The sequence below is a fragment of the Symsagittifera roscoffensis genome, chromosome 1 (genome assembly GCF_963678635.1).
Source record: "Symsagittifera roscoffensis chromosome 1, txSymRosc1.1, whole genome shotgun sequence".
NCBI classification, from domain to species: domain Eukaryota; kingdom Metazoa; phylum Xenacoelomorpha; order Acoela; family Convolutidae; genus Symsagittifera; species Symsagittifera roscoffensis.
The window spans coordinates 10,750,178-10,771,252 of NC_087062.1; the positions used below are offsets into that span (position 1 = coordinate 10,750,178).

The window sequence follows — 21,075 nt, forward strand, 5'->3', positions numbered from 1 at the left end:
ATCAAACCAATTTTGCATAACTTTTTACGCCGACGACTAAGTGAAAAATCGTAAATCAGCGTTTTAATGGATAATTCTTTAGGTTGGCATATTTTGAAACGTGTTCAGTTTTGTGGCGCTAAATTACAAGCAATGTAGAAAAGTGGCCAAGGATCAAAAAATATTTTTTCATCTAAAAGCTGCTAACTTTTTTTGATCATTTCATGGAAGATGAAATGCTATTGATTTAGATTATTTCTCAGTGTTTACACTCGCGTCAGCTTAGTGTGTTATTACGAATCTTTTTTTCTTACCCAACTCGCAAATAAAAGTGTTCATTAAAAGTGTTTACTTATTTGGAAATTTGACTGTAGCATTGGAAACTGCATATAAACTGTTCTCTGCTTTATTTGTGGCTATTATTTAATCGTCTATTTTCTTTTCTCTAAACAGCTTCCTTGACTGCGTGGTTTGTGTGTGTGTTTTGTGTGCGTGTGTGTGTGTTGTGTGTGCGTGTGTGTGTGTTGTTTGCGTGTGCGTGTGTGTGTGTGTTGTGTGTGTGTGTTGTGTATGTGTTGTGTGTGTGTATGGGTGCGTGCGTGTGTGTGTGCGCGTGTTTTGTGTGCGTGTGTGTGTGTTGTGTGTGCGTGTGTGTGTGTCAGTTGTGTGCGTAGTGTGTGTGCGTGTGTGTGTGTGTTGTGTTGTGTGTGTATGTGTTGTGTGTGTATGGGTGCGTGCGTGTGTGTGCGCGCGTGTGTGTGTGTGTGTGTGTGTGTGTGTGAGACTCTTGATCTCTAGGTCTCAGGTTCAAATCTCGACTTGGCCGATTTTTTGCTAATTCGAGGCTTATTTATTTTTTATTGTACTTTAAAAAGCTGCTTTTTGTCATGTTCTCGCTAGCGTGTTTATATTTGGTATGGGGTGGGAGACAGAGATGACTTCTATTTCGAGTAAAGTATCTTACCTGACTCTTTTCATGAGTGAGACTTGGACCTGTCGGACTCGATAGCTCTCCATCTGTCGCTTGAGAGCCGCAGGGGCTATCTCCACATCTTGTGGCGTAAAGTTGGCCAAGTAGACTGCTGGATACCAGGTGTTAATCTGAAATTATCAGTTTGAGAATCAAATGAAAATCAAAGTCAATGAGGGAATCCTTCTTGAGCGAAAGGCTGAAAGCGCAAAATCAGAATTAATTATTCACAATTTCGAAGGAAACAAGTAATGAATTCAGATAAAGTCAGTTTTGGACAGTTTAGAGGGCATTGATTGGTTGAGAAATATTGAACGTTAAGCCCTCTGCGCATGAGAATAGCCCCACAAATTTTGCCAGCCTAAGTTCCTATCGGAACTAGTTGGGGGAGCAACGCATGCAATAATTGGCCTTAAGTGTGTTATTGAATTACCAATGTGAGATGATTTTGAGCAAATTTTACAGACGGCTAATTTTAATTCATTGTAAAAATTTGTAAGATATTTTGAATTATGTAATCATTTGTCAAAAATTTAAATCAACTCCTCGCATAACTCTTCAAAAATTCACAAGGCTTCTCGAACAAGAACTATCAAATAAAGCTTCACGTGAGTATTTACGTTTGCGATTGGCAAGTGTAATGAAATCGGAACAAGACTTTTTCTATGTAAACAACTTGTCAAACAAATGCGCTGTATCATTTTCCAATCTGTTTTTTCGTCATTTAATTACTTTTTGTCAAGTTTGACAAGATAGCGTATTGATCTCGACGGCTTTTAGAATCTAAGATAGTCAAACAATGGTCTAAGATAGTGGAATTACACGGCCATCCGACCCGGTTCAAAGTATTGCTTTTTTGCGCTCATAGAAGCTTCAAAATTTGGTCATGGCAATCTCCGCGACTCGGTTTATTTAGGATAATTGATAAATAATTTAAAAATAAATTATCCGGAACGTATTTTTTTTCCGGAAAAGTTTATTGAGATTCGATAAACGTAGTTCAGACTCTTATATAGTCGTGACGATTTTTTTTCATTTCCCAGCAAAAGTCTTAAAATGCTCTTTACAAAAGAAGTTCACTCATGCTTATAAATGAACTTATGAATGCATTTTTTGAGCTCAATTGAAATTCATTTGCAAGATGGTTGGCAAAATTAGCTGCAATTATGAAAGCTGAAATGGCGCGGAAAAAGGTGATTGAAAATGGAATGTAATTTTTAGATTTTCTCAGCGGAATGAGAACTTTTCCTAGTAATCCAATTTTTTCAAATTGGGTTATTTTTATCAAAAAACTGCCAAAAACATATTGCTCTTGAAATTCGAAGAGCCTTAAGGCGATACATTTTTTTGTTTGAAATTTGAAAGTTGGATTTTTTTTCTGTTTCTTTGCATGCATTGACTCCTTTCCGACTGTTGGCTATATTTTTTGTTTGAAAGATTAGTTTGCGGCTAGGTTGCGCTCTCACTGCAAAACCCGATGGTAACATTCAAATGAAAAATTGTATTATCTTCTATTTTAAAACTAATTTTGATTCCAAAATGTATGGATCTTGACTCAAAATTTAAGAAAAATAATCACTTTCTACCATTTTTGGAAGCACTCTTGCTGTCAAAGAAAACGGCAAACAAGATTGTTTTTTCGTTTCTCATTCACTCGTCTTTATACCAACATTCATTTCTAATTTATTCTACCAACAGTAAATTATTATGACTCCCGCAAAAATTCATACCTGCTTTTCTCAACACAGAAATATGTATGAACAAAGTTGCGCAATCAGAATGTTGACTTAAAAAAACTTTAGTATTATAACCACATCTATGAGAATGCTTCAATTAAATGGTAGTTCCTTGCGACTCCGTGATAGTGGCGGAACAAAAAGAGATTGTCAAGAATACATTTTGCTTCGTTTCTGTAATTTTAAATATTTTGAAACCTTAACCTCGGTTTTCGTTGCCAACGCAGTGTTTACCGTTTTTAGAGAAAAATGGCTTTTTTGTGTCGAATTAATCTTTTTAGACTAAAGAATTGATTTTGATCAACGAGTTTATGAAATAAATTTACGCAAGCTTCAGTAAAAGCGAAAAATATAGTTGTTTTGAATATTTTAAGCTGTTTTTTAAGTACGAAGAAAACCTAATGCCTACATCTCCCACCGGACCAGGTGAAATATAAGATCTAGTGTGCTTCTCTCTAAAATGGGTTTCCTTTTGTCCTTAAATTTGGTATATAAGTAGGATTTGTTTTCAGGCGAAGCTTCAGTTCTGTATTTAATTTTTGGAGCAAATTTATGTTTGTTTGTATTATCACTGATCTCTGTTTCTAGACAGAAGTGGTTCCAAAATCATCACAAACAAAGTGATCGAACTACCAGTGGTATCAGTGAAAAGCAATTATAAACAAATTGAAAACTGTCAGCCAAATAAAAAGCTAACAACATCCGCAGTAAGTATATACGACGAAATTGTGAACGATGGATTATCGGTCGTGGTCGATGATTCAGAAGAACACGAGCTGGCAAATGTATCGCCCATCTCGAAGGTCACTCCCACTACAAGCGGAAATGGAGGAGTCCAACGTAATTCTCCGAGCAGACCGGTGACCAAAAATCCAGCTGCGAGTTTACTAAATCGGCCGCCGACCAGAAACCACTTTAAGATACCATGGACTGAAAATGAAGTGGAGACCCTGAAAACGGGAATTGAACTCTACGGGGCTGGAAAGTGGGCGGATGTGCTGAAGTATGGCAGGGGTAATTTTAACCCGAAACGGACATCGGTCGATTTGAAGGATAAATACCGCTGGTTGATTAAGCATAATTATCTCTAATGATTGGTTTAGTCTAGATTCATTGATATTGATTTCGTGTGATTAAGTTTGTAATGTTTTGAAGCTGAATTAATCGAACTTAACTGAACAAAATTATCAAAAATGGATAGATTAGTAGTAATCTGTTGCTTTTGATTTTTTTTAGCATTTCTGACAAAAAGTTTTTGCTACATTTACTGCCCCAAATTTCAAATCCGATTTTTCAGTTCAAAAAGCATCTCAAACGTTTTTCACTCTTTTTATTTGTAGTTTTGATCGCCATTTTTCTCAATAATATGACTTTTTAAATTGTTTGGTTTTTTATTCGATTTGCTCAGCTTAACTTTTGAATTTTATAAAGCTGGCTATAGTTCCAAGTCTTTCTAATTGATCCCAGTGTCAATTGAAAATTTCAGGACTGCTTACTCTTTTGAGACAGTTTATCAAAAGGACGATCCGGAATAACAGTAATAAATTAATATCATAGTCGCAGACTATAAACATAATCCCAGACAAAGAAGTTCACCCTATGCACGCTTTGTTCCGAGACGAAAATGGGACCATGGAGCATTCTACAGCCGTTAAAACGTGTCGGCTTGGTCGCTGAGACATGAGTAGCGCGCTGCTTTACTACTGGTCGATGGGATGAACATATCTGGGGAAATGTTTTCTGGAAATGTTAGGGTACATGGAATGACATATCGGTACTGATTTTGACAGTGATGGTTTTTGGCGGAACACGGAATAAGCATTCCAATTTCCCCGTTTCAAATAAAAATGCGTGCGCTTCTTGTTACTTTTTTGTGTTTAACGTTAATGATTAGCAAGCGTTTTCAAATCGCAACATACTTTCATACTTTTGAAGGCTATTAAATTATTGAACAGCATAATTGAATCATTTGATGGCTTGATTTAAAAATAAATTCAAATGCAGTGACTTTTTCTGCTTGTGTGGCTATAGTGGCCACAACGAAGGTCCAGGGTTGGAATACGGCGAGGACTTATTTATTTGAAAAAAAAGTATTTGTCCCCCTAGCGTTCTTCTGATGTTTTGTCGGCTTAGTACCCCAAGGACGGACTTTTTAGTGGTTTAAGCAAGTTTGACAATAATTCAAAATGTATTCCTGTATTTTGTAGGTTATTGAGTTTCAAGAATTTTTAATGATCAAAAGTCAAGATCGTATTTTAGACACAAACAAAGGAAATTAAGTGAACTTGGAAAGAAAGCGAACGTTAAACCGCAAAAAAATCATATTAAACCTGAAAAAACATAATGAAAAGAGCATCACGTCTTAGTTCAGTGTCATAGTTTCGATCACTGATCTTTAACTAGTAAAGTTTCCAGGATATGAAATCCGAGGAGGGAAATACGAGGCGGGCAAAAATCGAACATCAAAAGTGTAGTGCGGAATAAGAAAATTACCTATCGATCTAGTTTTATAATTTGTATTATTTTTATCAAAAAAGCGTCAATCATTAATTGTTTTGAAATTCGAAGAGAATTATGGGTATATTTACAATACTCTTGTAATCTGGAAATAAATTTTAGCTGGAAACACCTTTCTTACAAATCTGTAAGAAACGTGCTCTTTCTTACACGTACAAGTGCTGATATAAACAGGTCATATAATCGCATCCTAAAGTCTGGGAATCGAGTCCCTGTCAACAAGTTGTTTTTTCAAGAAAAACTGAATTGTCGGACTTTGTTCGTCGGCCTATTTTTCAAAGTATGGATTTTACCTGATTCACACAATTCTCACGATGATTGACAGCCGTCCGGTTATTTCTTCAATTTAACAATTCGGATCAGGCGCGGATCTAGGAATTTCTCTAGGGGGTGGGGGCGGATTTTCAAGAAAATTTTGTCGACCTTTTTTTAGGTCGATCAAATTGATTTTCTGAGCTCTCCCAAACCACTATAAAGACCGTAATTTAACCAAATTTTCTGCGCCGCAGGCAAATTTTTGGACAAAAGGTCAGAAAAATGCATTTTTAGGCACTTTTGGTAAATTTCGACCAAAAAATCGCGTTTTTTTTCGGCGCGCGCTCCCCCCTCAAAATTAGTACAGATTGGCGCTAAAGGCGCCTTTTGAAAAATTTTAAGGTCCGTCAGCCAAAAACGGATGTCTCAAAATAGTACAAAGGGGGGACCCTTTGGGTCGGCAGGGGGTCGAATCCCTGAGGGGGGGGGGGGGGGAGTTCGTCCGCCCCCCCCCCCTAAATTCGCTACTGATTCTGATTCGGATCCTGAATTGTTTTTTTTAATGGTATAGTTTTAATTATGATTGTTTCGATTGATGTTTCATCGGCTTACTCAATTTTTTTGGTGAGTTTTAAAACGCAAAATTAATTTTTGTTGAAATAATTCAGGACGGTTATGGTAGAGAAGTTTCAAGTTTTAAAACTCAATGGCTCAAAATTCAATGGCATACATTGTCAGCCGCGTCCAGACAATTCGGCCAAAGGCAATTCAGCCGATTTGAAATTCAGATTATTCAGCCAAAAGTATGCAGACAATTCAGCCAATAAAAGTGACCGCCGCAGTCGCGCCAACGTGTTGCGTGCTTGCCAACAGAGTGTAAGACTCTATACGAAATTTAGAGCCGGTTATTGCCGCAAAGCGGCGACGCGCGCATAGCGCCCACCAGCTACCTTAAATCGAGAAATAGCTCCATTTCCGATTTTTTGTTTTCGAATCTAGTCTTTTGTAAAACTGGCTGAATTGTCTCAGGCTGAATTGTCTGTGTATTTTTGGCCGAATTTCAAATTGGCAGAATTTTTTTTGGCCGAATTGTCTGTGCTCCATCGTCAGCATACTGGCTGCTCGTTAAATGATACTAAAGCTGATTTAAAGCCGGTGGTTGTTTTTGACCATTTTCTGGAATTGAACTTTCAAAAATCAATGAACGTAGTTTATAACATAAAAAGTCATTTTAATAGACTTTCATATATTGAATTTCAGAAAATATCAAAGAGTGGGGGACTGGAAAAAGCCGCTCTTTTTACTTTACCCACCCCCCCCCCCCCCCCCCCACCTGCATATTTTTATAAATAAAATAACTTAACCTGGTACAATTGGCTTGAAAATTGACATGCAGACTAATTAGGCCATGCCGAACATATTTGGTCTTCTAATTAACCTTGTAAAACCACTAATTAAACCATAAAATTGAGGCTCGTGTGAGGTGGGGTGGGAAAGGAAAAAGAGCCGCGCTAAAAAGTTTTTTTTCGAATTTAGGAAAACTTCAAATTTAAGCATTCTGAATTTTACTTCTTTTTCCGGTTTTGACTGTTGATTTCTTTTAAAGTTCAATTCATTTCCTTTGTTAAGAGGAGAACAATCTCCACTATCGCACAGATTTTCCCAGCGAAAACTGACTTATTGATCCGTTTTCTCAAATTGGGTTAATCTTATCAAAAAAGTGTCAATCATAATTTGATTTGTTCTAGAATTTCAAAGAGCTTTTGCGGGCATCTATTTTTTTTTGAAATTTGAAAATTGAGATGTCTTCAAAAAAAAAACAAGGCAGTATTTTTTCAGTTTACTTAATCATTGACTCTTTTCCAATTGTCTGTTGGCTATAATTGTATTCCGGTGAAATATATTTCAGCTGCGACTTTTTTTGCATTATAGTGGTTTCAAGAAAGTAATTTTCAAACGATTAGTGCGCACAAATTTTCTAATATTTTTTACGAAAAATGTAGAGAATTCTATAATCCGGTCATCCTTCTAAATTGAGTCGAGCCCAAGAAATGAAACTAAAAATGAGTTTTGACAATCTTCCCCCTACACGCAATGTAAAGTTGAAATTGATACTATTGCTCCTGGAATTCAATTTTTTGTCAATAGCTTTTTTGGCCCAAGTGTATCTGTTTAATCCTTACCTTGCCTGTAGGGGCCTTATTTTCAAGAAGAACAATAAAATAATCCCAATTCGTTTACTAAAACTTACCAGATACATTTTTCTGCGGTGGGAACTTTCAGAGGTTTGCTCTGAGAAGAGCACTCTTATTCTGGCTGAATTCAAATTTATAATTGATTAGCGCAGATTGTTCGATTTTTTGAACGCCTAGCGTAGCCAGCGAATCAATCCAACCTAGAAGTCATTACAAATTAATGAATCCAAAATTTGCGTTCATTAAAAGGCCGTCTTCTAAGAGTTCCGTGACTTCCAATCCCCTTTTTGTCTAGTGGGGTCTCTATTCAATTTTATGTACGTCAATTTTATCTCGTCAATTCAGTTTACGATTTTTTCAACTCTTTTGCGATTTAGCGTAGCACTTCTGGGTATATACCTTGCGAACATTGTGTTATAAAACGAGTTTTTCTTTCTGTCCATTTTGCAATTATAAGTGCTCATTCGGTGGCGCTTTTGCTGCTTAGCATTGGCAGATCAATAGCATGTGTCCTCCGCTTTATGGCTGACTAGTGTTTCACATGTTGAGTAGTGTGGCACTCGTGAGTGTGATGGCAACTTGAATGCTCAAGGCAATGGTTCGATTCCGGTAGAGGGTTTCAATTTCAAAACTTATCGATATTTTTGTTTTAGTACTTTCATGGCGTTTTGTAGCTTGGTGTTTGTGAAGTGCAGCTTTGCCTTTTATATTTTTTAAATTTATTATACATTTAAATGCGGGCTTCGCTATCTCGCCATGTCTAAGATTGTCATCGTATCTTTTTGCACGTTTAACTGCAGAATTTTTCACGTTCAAGTTCTGTTATATATTGCAATGGTTCAGATTTTTTTTCGACTTTCCAGTTTGAATTCAGTGTTTAATTTACCAAGTTTGAAATTAGCAACCCAATATTGTAATGCTGTCAGGGCTTCCACAGGTCTTGCGATTATGGCTTCTATATGTGAATAACCAAATCCTTTTAGTTTAAGAGATACGGCACTTTCGTATAGTTTTCGAGGTTTTCGAAATTTCATATAGTTTTCGAGGTTTTTCAAAAATATCTAGAAAACTTAAATTTGAAAGATTTCCCTTAGTTTTGAAATTCTCATCCTTGTAGTTGGATGCTGTCAGCGTACCCTCAGGCCTTGCGAATCTTGCCTCCAAATCTCCAAATCTTTATAGTTTTCGAGGTATGACGTTTTTTATGATTTTTTCGAAAATTTTCAAAAAACTTAAATCTACAAAAAAAAATTATTTTGAAGATCTCAATCCTGTAGTTGGAAATTGTGAGGGTTTTCTCAGGGGTTGCGAATCTTGCCTCTGAATATTACTGCTCAAATTCTTGTAGTTCTCGAGATTTTAGGTTTTTAGGATTTTTTCAAAGTTTTTAAAAGAACTTAGATATATAATTTGAAAGTTTCTTAAAATTTGAATTTTTCATTTCTATAGTGAGGCTCTGTCAGGTTAGTATCAGGAGTTCCAATTTTTGTCTCCAAATATGACCGCTCAAAACCTTGAAGTTCTCAAGATATGACGTTTTTTGTGTTTTTTTCATAAAATTTTCAGAAAACTTAAATTTAATTTTTCCCCTAAAAATTTGAAATTTCCATTTTTACAGTGGAGGCTGTAAGAGCATTCTCAGGGTCTCAACGGCTGCGGATCTTGCCTCCAAATATGACTTCTCAAATCTTTGTAGTTTTCGAGATATGATGTGTTGTATGATTTTTTGATTTTTCAGAAAACATAGATTTTTAGAAAACAAGACTTCTTAGTTTTTTCGAAAAAATTTAGAAAACTTTAATCTGAAGTTTTTCAAAACTTGAAGTTCCGAACCCTAACTGTGAATACCCTCAGAAATTGCAAATCTTGCGTCCAAATGCGACTGCTCAATTGTCTTTAGTTTCCGAGATGCGAAGTTTTTCTGTCATTTTAAAAGTTTTCCACGAGCTTAGCTTTAAAAAATTATGGTTTTCGTATAGTTTTTCAAAATTTGAATTTAAAAAAACGTGAATATTTTTTGCAAAATTTGAAATTTTCAACCCAGTAATTGCTGTCAGAGTACACTCAAAGGATGCAAAAATTATTTCCAATATATGCGGTTTTTTTTGAGTTGCCATGAATTCGAAGCACCGGAGGTGCGTTACACGCTAGTTTATAGAATAACTCAATTTTCAAGAAAACTATGTGCTCTCTACTGCAGTTAAAGTTTTTTATTGAAATTCAAGTTATCGATATTTCCAATGCGGTATAATACAAAATTCATCAAGTCTGTAATTTCAATTATCAAAGTTTGTCTTGGAAAATTGTAGCTGACACAATAATCTTCTCAGTTTTTGAAAGGTAACAATTATAAAATTTTCGTATAACGTATCGGTTTTTGAATTTTTTATGCGATTTTCTTGAATGTTTTATACGTGTTTTCATACTTTGAGAAATAATGAATGGCGTTATGTCATTAAAATTTTACACTTGCCCTAATATAATCACTTGGAATCCTGATTTTCTTTGCTTGCAAAAATTGGATTATTCCCGTTTTCCACAAATGATTTCTTAGTTTTTCAAATGTGCTTTTATGAATCATTAAGGTGTGTTGAGAGAGAATGGTGGATTGTGCCTTGTCTTCAAATTTTTTAACAAAGCTTAGTAGATGTCGCAGTTTTTTACGCATGGACACCAGTGGAATATCTTTTTATTCGTTAAACGTTCGCCTCTGTCACTGTTACTTTTTTGTATTGCATTTTACTCGCATTGGAGCGGTAAACCCAGGGTTCTCATGTGTCCCTCGCTTTATTTCGAGCTTTTATTTATTAATTAGTCCAATAAAATTATGTTCGTGATATTTTTTCGGTCTCATTGATTTCAATTTGAGCTCTGTCGGCCGTCGTATGGAGTGTCCTGGCTTAAAATTTCAACGTTTTTTTATGGTTTTGTATAAGCAACCCTTCATCTCCCGAAAATCTTGTTCAAAAAACAGCAAAAATAAACTTTTTTTGAGATTTCTTTTCGTTTTTCCATAAAAATTTTTTTTAAATGGATTTTTCAATTTATGTTAGTATGGCTGTTGAATATACTTAAACCTCCTATCTTTTGTTCAGCTCTTCTATCACACCACGCAGGAAAACAAAGACAATAATTTGAAAAAACTCATGAAATAATTTGAAAAATTGTATTTTTTAAGTCTATGGTCGGAACATTCTGTGCCACTTGCACAGTAACCGGCTATCCTTGTTTTGAGTTATATTCTAACAGTTTGATGAACGATTGTACTATTATAATTTATTTTCTTATGGTTCCGTATGTTTACGCATGATTTTTTAAAGTGATATCAATCTAGAACATAGGATTTTGCGAGTTCAGCTAAATCTTCACTTAAAAGATATTTAGCTAAATCTTCACTTTTCTCCTAGTCAAAAGAACACATGAGTTGATTCTTCGGTATGATATTGTTACGTCGGTATGAAATTGTTCGTTATTATAATTGTTGCGGCAAAATGTGTTCGTTTTGGAAGTGTTCATTTTGATCAATAACCAGCTATTACGTACGACCAATGCTAAGGATATTAACACAGTCTATTATTACAAATAGCACTTTAGCTTCAAAGTATCTTGGATCTGTAGCGTAGAAGTAGGGAAGGAAAACCAAACAAAATTAGGGTTCGCACCTCGGCAGGGTCGAATGTTTTAATGAACTTTATCCTATACTGGTTACAATGCGTCCGCTCTATAAATTGAATCATGTTAGTTTTTTTTCCAAATTGACAGTTATTGCTAGCTAATGCGTCATAGTTGGCTTGCGTCACTTAGCAATTATGTAGACTCATCATTGGCGTGCGTCACTGAAGAAACTTTGAGGACTTGAAGTTTTACTCATGCAGTTTTTTACAGTAACGTTATTGGTAATTTTTGTGCTTGTGTATGCGAAGTGCAACTTCGCCTCTGTATAGTGTTTTCGTTTTCTCACAAAAGGTTTATTTCGCTTAAATGGTTTTGCATTAAGTTGTATTGGCTTAGTCCGCTCAATTTATGCCGTTTCGTTTGAAGTGCGAAAGAAGGTTTATGCGTGTGCTTGAAGGGCTGGTAGTAAAAATTCCGAGTTTCAAGTTTTGCAGCTCAAAAATTTTGTCAACATTTTTGGCACAGCTTTCAGTTGATTACACTAGCGTCAAATTAGTGTATTATTAAGAAACTTCTTTTTGAACTTCTTAATTTATACACTATGTGGTTTTAAGCTTTGCGATTTGTTACATGCAAAGATAGGTGGATACCTTCAGTTTGTTATATTCCAATTTATTACTTGCAAAATTGTGTCTAATTGTATTTGGTGCCACTTTTGCTGAATTACATTGGCAATTTAGTAGCATATGTAGCTATAGTAGTGACTATGTAGCTATAGTAGCTATAATCGTGACTAGTTTTTCGGTTGCTAAGCGTGCGTGGCTGAGTGGTTAGAGCGTGAAACTCAAAATCTCTTGATTGCAGTAGGTCGCAGATCGAATCTTAGAGCTAGCCGATTTTTTGCTAATTCGAAGCTTTTCATTTTTTCTTATTGCACTTTCTGCTTTTTGTCGTGTTCTCACTAGTGTTTGCGAAGCGAAACTTCGCCTCTGTGTGGAGTTTGACTAAATGCTAACTCAACGCTAGCATTTTGAACCAACAAAAGACAAATGTTGTAGAAACGTATATAGTTTGTTTTCGATATTTTTTTGCAGTAGTTCATTCAACAAAATAATTTTCTTCCAATTTTGGGAGGGAAGGGTAATTTAATGTTTTGTTATAGTGAGTTTTTTAAGTTTACGTTACTCCAATTAATGTTGTGTTTTTTGATATTTCAATTGTTTTTGTTGTAGACTATCGTAGTGGTAGACTATCGAAAGTTCTGGTATAAAGAACAGCGAAAAAAAATTAATTTTTCACAGCTTTATCAACACCTTTTCTGTCTACTTGCTGGCTTAATTAATGGAACGCAATTCAAATTTTTTGCATTTGTTCGAAAGTGTGAACTTTGTGTAATGTTGATTGAATCATGACTGAAAAGACGTTAAATTGATATATCACTCGACATCATCTGAGGTTTTTGTGATGCGTTTTTTGCGTGTAAAAAGTTCCAAAGAATATGTCTGCGAACCTTCAGTCAGCAAGTCCTTCCCTCTTTGAATTAGTTATTGTTTTGGCATTGAACTCGGTTGTAGTAATCAAATCGAAACATAATTTCGATGGTAGCTCATTTGTTTTTTTAGAGTAGCTAACATATGTAATTTATGTGTGGACCGATCGTTTAGCTGACGAATCTTTTAGCTTAAAAATCAAAGTTGAGTCTTTCTGCAGAACAACGAAATAAACTACATGATTGATTGACAGACCGAAAAAGACGCTCAGTCTTGGGTCAAGCTTCCCCAATTAAGACAATTATTTCACGATTTGTCAGCAAAATTATCAACTTCAAAAACACGATAGTCAAAGTTAGCCATTAAACAAAGGTTTACGCGCACAATAACACGTGCCGAATAGAAGCGCAGCGGAGCAAACGGTCATTAATCGCCAATTCCGCGTTTGAAGCTAGCGTTCTGACTTGCTAATTGTTCTGAGTCTGCTGAAAGATTGTTCTGCTGAAAAACCGGTCTGCCAAAATCCCTAGCACCCATTGATTAATTCTTTTTCGTAAATAAGCTTTGCTGGGCTTGGATACGAAGTTCCAAGTATTGTCTGTATAACAGTGTTGTCTTGTTTTGGGGTTTGATAAGAAATGGCCTCAAAATTTGAAGACTTGCTATCGTTTGCCTTGTCAGTTTCAAACCAGGAATTGACATATCAATTGCTAGTGGTGTAATTTTTGCATACAACTATTCGAGCATATTTACATAGAAGTTTGTTAACTTTGCTTACATTTTAATTACGTACAAACGACCTTTATAAGTTATCAGCCGCAAATTAGAGACCATTCAAATACAATTAATAATCAGGCTATAAAGTAGAGTTCCGCATTCTGCAGTGACTGTATTCGTTACCAACGTGCATCAGGCATCTAACGAACGTACATTGTTATAGCGCTGAGATTGTTGTTGAAACTCATCTCGCCTTTTTCGTTTTTCTTTGTGCACTCGTCCGACGCTATCAAGTCGAGAACTTCGCTTTTCAGCGGCTCAGGTGCCTTTTCGACAAATTCTGCAGCTTCAACTATGAAATCGACCGCCAGCTGTCCGGTCAGTGATGTCCTCAAGTCGGATCCGATGTTGAAAGTGGACTCGATTTCGGTCTGGTCAACGTGGACGTGGTCTCCCAACTGGTCGCACAGCTTGCGGATGTCATCTGCTGTTGTGTAGTTGCAGTTGTCGTCTTGTGGAAGACGAGGACCGAACTTTTTCCAGACCTCAAAATAATTCCATATATTTTTTAAGTAAATTAATCAAAAATAGATATTCATCAAGAGTCATGTCAGCAAATCAAATAGTTATATATTGGCTAATAAGGAAACGATGTACGTGGGTCACGACTTCAAGTGAAATGTAGCTACAACAGCAACAACTTAGAGTGATAAAGTCTTTTGGCCATGGATCATTGCCTAGAGTCCAGATTTTACAAAAACTTAGTAGAAATACCTGTTATTTGAAATAGTAATAGGGCAATCTTCGAATGGCTATGAAAGAATCTAGATTGGGATTATAGAGTAGATTATAAGGTTCTGATACCTTTGCGTATCCGCTGTGTCCTGACACATGGATCAGGAACAACCTCCCGGTGCCTTCCAGAGACTTGATAGAGTTCTCCAGCACGCTGAAGGGGTTCTTGACGTAGTACAACATCTGCACCAGGTAAACCATATCGTACTTTGGAAGCGCTTCTCCTGAGGCCTCAAATGTCGCTATGTAGTCCTCAAAGGAGGTAGTTTTGAAGGTCAACGTGACTTGAGCCTGTCCTTCTTCAGAAGTAGTCAAGCTTTGAAGAAGTGTTCGGCATCTGTCAGTTTGCTCGCCACTTGGGTCTGGAAAACTCTTTCGGTTAAATGTCATTATTTGTAAAACAGCATTCATGTTTTCTATTGCTCAACGTACTTAGGCTTTTCAAAAGATTAAGTGTGGTATTTTTTTTTCTTCGATGATAGTGTGATTTGTCTTTGAAGTTTTCGATGCCATTGAGAAGTTAGGCAACCGACTATCCATGGTTAATTTGTAAATGAGTTTTTCGTACCAAACTCTACTAGGTGAAGACAATTGAGTGAAGTTAACGAGTATGCACTTACCTATCAGGGTGACGTGTATGTTTTGGAAGTGTGCATTGCGCAGCTTCTCAATCACCACTAAGTCCACCTGTCCGTCTCCGCAGCCCACACTCATCAGTCTCAGGTCTTTCTTCCCTCCTAGGTGCACTATCATCTCATCCATGTACCTTCAAAATAAACTCATACTAAGAGCCATTAGTAGCTTTTAGTCATAAATATTTTTCAAATCACTGGTTTGATGAACTGACTCATAGAATAAGGAATTTTTGGTCGGCAAAATTTATTCTCATCTTCTTGCTATCTCTATCTAGCAATGTTCCGTAAGTTTGACTTTTGAAAGGACTTTTTATATATAAAATGCAGATGGAACGAATTTAAAGAAAAAACGTGTTGCGCTCTCCCTAATAATTAGTATATATTGGCTCGAAGGGAGCCTTTGGAAAAATTTAGTATGTCGACCAAAAATCGATATCATAAAATAGTTCAACAGTGGGGTTCATTTGTCTAGTCAGGGTGTTTCAGTCGTTTTTTTTTGTGCAGCAAAATTGGGTCTGTTTTTTTTCTGATTAATCCTGGATTTACCCTGAATTCATCAAGCAGTAATTTCTGTATTGGGGGCTTACATGTCCTGGGAGCTATAATGGGAAATATCGTGAAATTGTCTTTGATGAAAGAAGTCAGTTTTTATGTTTGTGTATGACCTTACGTCTTGATCCAGTTGATGATTGCTTCGTGTTCATCGGAGTCCTTGAGAAATGCCCCGAACGACTGCAGGTATCTCCCCGTGTCCGAGTAGAGAGATCTGATGCTACCCGCTCCAGAGGTGCTGTTAGTGGTATCCGGCGCCGAGCTCATTATCGATTAAAGAGTGTTCGTTCTAAGCAAAATTGTTGGATATCTTTTTGTTTCCGACCTCTCGAAGAGTGGGGAAAAATAGCGCTTGGTAGTTTTTTTTGCATGATTTAAGGTTAACCCTAAAAAACGCACTTAGCGTTGTAACTGTAGTTCAATACTACAGCCCTTTAAGTCGTGATTGGGATCTTAAACGATAGGGGCTCAAATAAATGCAAAAAAGCTGAGGTTTTACGTTTGTTTTCAGAGATTTATAGGTATGAAGCATCGTTTTCAATTGATCTCGGTTTTTTCGACTGATTTTTTTTTGTTTAGAATGAAAACTTTTTGTTTAAAATGAAGTTACAAGAAAACAAAAAGAGTATATAATCACAGAACTGATCAAAATTATTTTTAAGTTAATTATAAAACATCAAATGAATTTAATTAATTAATTAATTAAGTTAATTAAAATTTTGAAATGCATAATTTATTCAACTGTGACATTAGTAACCTGATTTGTGTTTGGACAAGCAGTATTTACTTTACCAAAGTTTAATTTAGGTCTGTAAATAATTTTCCCGCAATTTGCAAGCAATTTACTTTCTAATTCTGTTATTTTCTGATCGACTAATTTGCTTGTCGTCTAATTTCTTAAACCCCATTAGTATTATCTCTGATAATTGCTGTTTCTGTCAATTTTTCTGCGCTTAACCGCCTTTAAGCTAAATGTGTTACATTTGAGCATATTTTGCGGACTTTAATGTGTTTTGCGTAGTTAATTTAGTTGCTTAATAGAGCCATAGGCAGTTTATTTCTAGCTAGTTTGTAATGTTTTTTTTTTCACATGCACGAAAGACATGATAAAAGATTGAGAACCTTCTCTGGCTAAAACCCTCTGTAAATTGGCAATGTAGCAAACTTTTTGGGGCTTTATAAAATAGCATATAGTTAAAATAGCATAAAATTCTGTTATATTTATTTAAGTGTTATCGCGTGCGTATTCTAAGTAAATTTACAATTCTGGAAGAACATTTTGGCATGGCCATTTAGTAGCAGATTCATGACTAATTATTAATTTTCGCTATATTTTAAACAATAAATTGAATAAAGCTATGTCAACTCTTTTATTTTGTTCATTCGCAACCAATTTTCTGATATAAAATAATGAGATCGATAGCCGGAACGTTGTTGATAGTATTAGTATTATTAAATCTTTGAGTTGAATGAACATCTTTTCGAAAATTTCAAATTTTAATGCTTTTTATCTCTATGCTTAAGGTACGGTCCCCAGCTTTTGTCTAATTGTCATTTTCATAAGTCGATGAATGTAGTTCAGACTCTTACATAGGCCGCGATGGTTTTTTTCTGGAAAGGTCTTAACATTTTTACAGGCTCAAATTTACTTTATCGCGGTTTGACTTCTGATTTCTTTTTAAGTTGAGCTCATTTCCTTTGCTGAAAGGTAGGCGAACTCCACTGTCGAAAAGCGAAAGCTTAAAGGTCACGAAAAACGTGATCTTCTAATTTCGAAAGTAGAATTTAATTATCGAATTTTCCAGCGAAAAAAAAAATTTGCCTTTTGATCCAGTTTTCTCCAATTGAATTAATTTATTCAAAAAAAGTGTCAATCATAAATAGTTCAAGAGTTTCAAAGAGCTTTAAGGGCATCTGTTTTTTTTATTATAAAAATTTGAATTTTTAAAAATAAGTTCATTAATTTTTTTTCTTTACTTGTGTTCATTGACTCGTTTCCAACTGTCTGTTGGCTATGTTTACTTTATTTCAGCTAGTTTTAGCTTTTTTTTCTGAATCCTCAGCTAATGTGATCCAAAGATTTCGCCTTTTAAATTGAAAACCATGCAACCTCGTCGAAGTTTTTTTTCCTCAGCTAATGTGATCCGAAGATTTCGCCTTTTAAATTGAAGATCATGCAAGCTCGTCAAAATTGTAGGGCGGAAAAATGCTGCTATTGCTTTAACTGCTTTGAGGAAATTTTTTAGGTAGTCGAATGTTTGAAGTTGAAAGTGATCGCCTATTGATAGACTTCTTCAACTGGCTAGCTTTTTCCAAGAATTTTTTGAATGTATATTTTTCTCGGATTTGTCCTGCTGCTGAGTTAGTTTGTTTGAAGCGAAGCTGCCGGCTTCATCAAGTTTAAAGGTCATGTTTTGTTTTATAAATTTTGTTTTTTTTTTTCATGTGGGAAGCCGTCGACTAATTATCACTTAAATTACTATGGTTGAAATTCCTAACCCTGTAGTTGAGGGCTATCAGAGTACTCTCAGGGGTTGCGAACCTTGCCTCCAAATATGACTGCTCAAATCCTTGTAGTTTTCGAGATATGAGGTTTTTATAAATTATAAAGCTTTCAGTAAACTGAAATTGATTTTTTTTTCTAATTTGAATTTGTCAACCCTGTATTTGGGGCTATAGAGTACTCCCAGGGGTTACGAATCTTGCCTCCAATTTTCTCCTGAGGCCTTTTAAGCTTTCGAGATTTGAGGCGTTAATTATTTTTCAAAATTGGAATTAAAAAAATTATGAAATTTGAAATTACCAAACCTGTAATTGGGTGCTGTCAGAGTACATTAAAAGGCTGCAGATCTTGTTTCCAATATGTGCGGTTTTTATGAGTTGTCAAAAATTTGAAGCACCGGAGGTGCGTCCCACGCTAGTGTTAACTAGAATTAGTATGATTGCGTCGCAAAACTAACCCAAGGCAATGGTTCCCGCCGCAGTCCAAAATGTAAAAGGATAATCGTCAAATCATTTTGATGACAGACGTTTATTTCATAAAAAAAACGGAATCTAATTTTTTTTAGAATGTCAATTCTTATGAAACAAAGGTAAACAGTTGTTTTTCTTGAACATAAACATATATCAGCTCAGTAAAATTTCCATTGTAAAATACCTAAAAGCGTATTGTATCAAGTTTAGAAGTAGTCATCAGATGTTGGAAATGTTATTGAACTGAAGAAAATAAAGTGAAATTCCCGGGCTATTCTCGGGTTATCATATTTTTTGTTTGAGATTTTGTCACTCCTATGGTAGCCTTGAAAAATGAGTTTCTATTTTGAATATGAAATTGACGTCATTCTTCTGCCATTCTGGTTTTTATTTTAGAGAGCGACTTTCCTGCAGTTCAATTGAGTTCATGTACATCACCAATTGGAAAGTCACTTCAATTTAGTACTTAGTAAGAAGTCGTTTTTTTTGGAATGCAAAATGAAAACTCTTCTTTAGAAACCAAATTAAAGCCAACATAAAATTGGAAGAATGGTACTGACTTAAGGTGAAAGAAACTGCATGCGCGTAATATTTTAAGTCTGTTTATCAAATATGCTGGTCAAGGCTTAGCCTAATTAGTCTGCATGCCAATTTTTGTTACAATCGGACAATGTTAGCAATAAGTTTACTAGTAAAATTTTGCAGGTGGGGAAAAGGAAAAAATCCCAACAGACACTTGGAAAAGAGTCAATGAACGCAACGAAATAGAAATAAAAACCTTTTGAAAAAACTTCGCTTTTCGAATTTCAAAATTGGCCTTAAAGCTCTTTGAATTTCAAAAAAGTTTATGATTGATATTTTTTTTGATGAAATTAACTCCATTTGATCAAACTGGAAGAGGGAGAGAGATTTTTTTTTGCTTTTTTTAAAATGAATTTTTGTCCTTTTAAATGTTAGTAACAAATCAGGGACAACTTAAAATCATTTTGTGAGTGACTTTTTCAGGGTTTGAGTGAATTCTAGTGATAAATTAATCTCAATAGCAGAAATTTCAGACCGATTTTTCTCCAAACAATTTTTTTGAATTATCTTTCTGGTATTACGAGTCCATTACGAGGGCAAACTCTGCGTTTTGAAGGCGCAAGATTTTACCAGTCCAAGGCGCACCAAATTATTGAGAAACCAATTCAAATTTCAAACCAAGATTTTTTCAATTCCGGAATGCTATTAGAAAAACTTACCTTGCTGCTATAAGCTATTTACTATTGTCAATTTCAAAGACGTATTCCAATTTTAGCAAAAGATTTAATTGTATCTAGCGTGTGAGGAAATTGCAATTTTCAGGGGGAGATTTGTTTTTAATGCCAATGACAATGAGCACGTATGATTTGTGCCAACAAAATGAGATTTTAAATTGCAAAGTAGTCAGGCGAATTAAAATTCCCGGACCCCTTGGGATGAGTGAAATCAGCTTCTCCAGCTACAAAGCAGAAGAGACTTGAAAAGTAAAGCAAAACTTACGCTTGCCGCCTGATTTTCTTGTTTTTAAATTCATTATTTCAGGCCTTGTTTTATATGCATCGTAAATTGAAATATTTTCCCTTGATGTTTGAACAGCCCTTTTTGGATACTTTACTATTCATAAACAGTTGAAGGGTTGGGCGTATGCTAATTTGGCCTTATTAAGCTCAAGCTCACCTGATGTTGCGAAGGGTCGATGGCTGTTATGTGCGTATGGTATGTACGGAGTTAGCCGTTGATGTGTAATACTCACTGTTATCTTAGTTGGTAATAAGCAGTTCTTCAACTTTGATCTGCTTTCAAAATAAAGCAGTTTGAAATTTGAGTTGAATAAATAAGATGAGCAAGTATATTTGAAATTGAAAATGAATAGTTTTCGAAATAAATTTCTTGTCAAACTTATTATTGAATTGAAACTTTATTTCCTACAAAGAAAGATTAACTTCACTTATTGGTGCCACCGGTTTGTTGTTGGCTAAAATGAATGTTTGTTGGTTAAAAAATGTAGGACTCGAAACAGCTAAGCGTAATTACTGTCGACTAATTTAAGAATTAAAGGTTTTTGCTCCGGTGCAGTATAAGGAAACGGCTGCCTTGAGTTGCAGATCCTGTGTGTAAATGTTGAATGGTCTCCATGAAATAATAAAGATAATCTTTTATAAATCCGGAACCACGTTTCTGGCTAAATCTTGTTTCTTTTCTATATTACTGATAACATGGGGAAGTGCACTACCTTGCAGAAACATCGGTTGCTTAATCGTATAGGGATCAGAAAATTGGCGTGCCACCGGAACAAATCTCAGTTGAAATCCTATAACTATTTTTGGCAACGATGACAAGGTGAATTAATGGTCCGAAGGTATTCTAAAAAACCTCACCAGGACTATAATTAAGGAACAAATGAGATGACATGAACTACGCCACTGACGTAACAAAAAAAACTAAGTCAAATGATACTGCTTGGTGATGTTTTTTATGATCTCAGCAAGGTTTTTAATGACAATGAAAGAAACAACGTTGATCAAAGGAGACAAACGTGAATGAATTTGCTTTAGTCTGAAATAAACCCGCTGTGCTTTCATGTGTAAAGGACGTTATTTGAATTAGGAACCAATGTGTACTTAA

The 21,075-nt window shown here is 35.4% G+C and overlaps 1 protein-coding gene across 5 annotated transcripts; it reads right to left on the reverse strand.

The window, feature by feature from the left end:
- Positions 1–13,441: 13,441 nt before the first annotated feature.
- LOC134854439 (histamine N-methyltransferase-like) lies at positions 13,442–20,870 on the reverse strand. 5 transcript variants are annotated; one of them, XM_063870714.1, is made up of 5 exons: positions 20,204–20,870; positions 15,575–15,745; positions 14,890–15,035; positions 14,339–14,631; positions 13,442–14,019 (listed from the first exon to the last, which is right to left on the reverse strand). In XM_063870714.1, the coding sequence occupies exons 2-5, from the start codon at positions 15,721–15,723 to the stop codon at positions 13,675–13,677; spliced, it is 933 nt and encodes a 310-aa protein (XP_063726784.1). In that variant the 5' UTR covers positions 15,724–15,745; positions 20,204–20,870; the 3' UTR covers positions 13,442–13,674. The 5 variants fall into 5 exon arrangements, with proteins under 5 accessions (XP_063726784.1, XP_063726768.1, XP_063726776.1 ...); XM_063870698.1 differs by having other exon boundaries at positions 20,128–20,869; XM_063870706.1 differs by lacking the exon at positions 20,204–20,870 and adding an exon at positions 19,951–20,029.
- Positions 20,871–21,075: the final 205 nt, after the last annotated feature.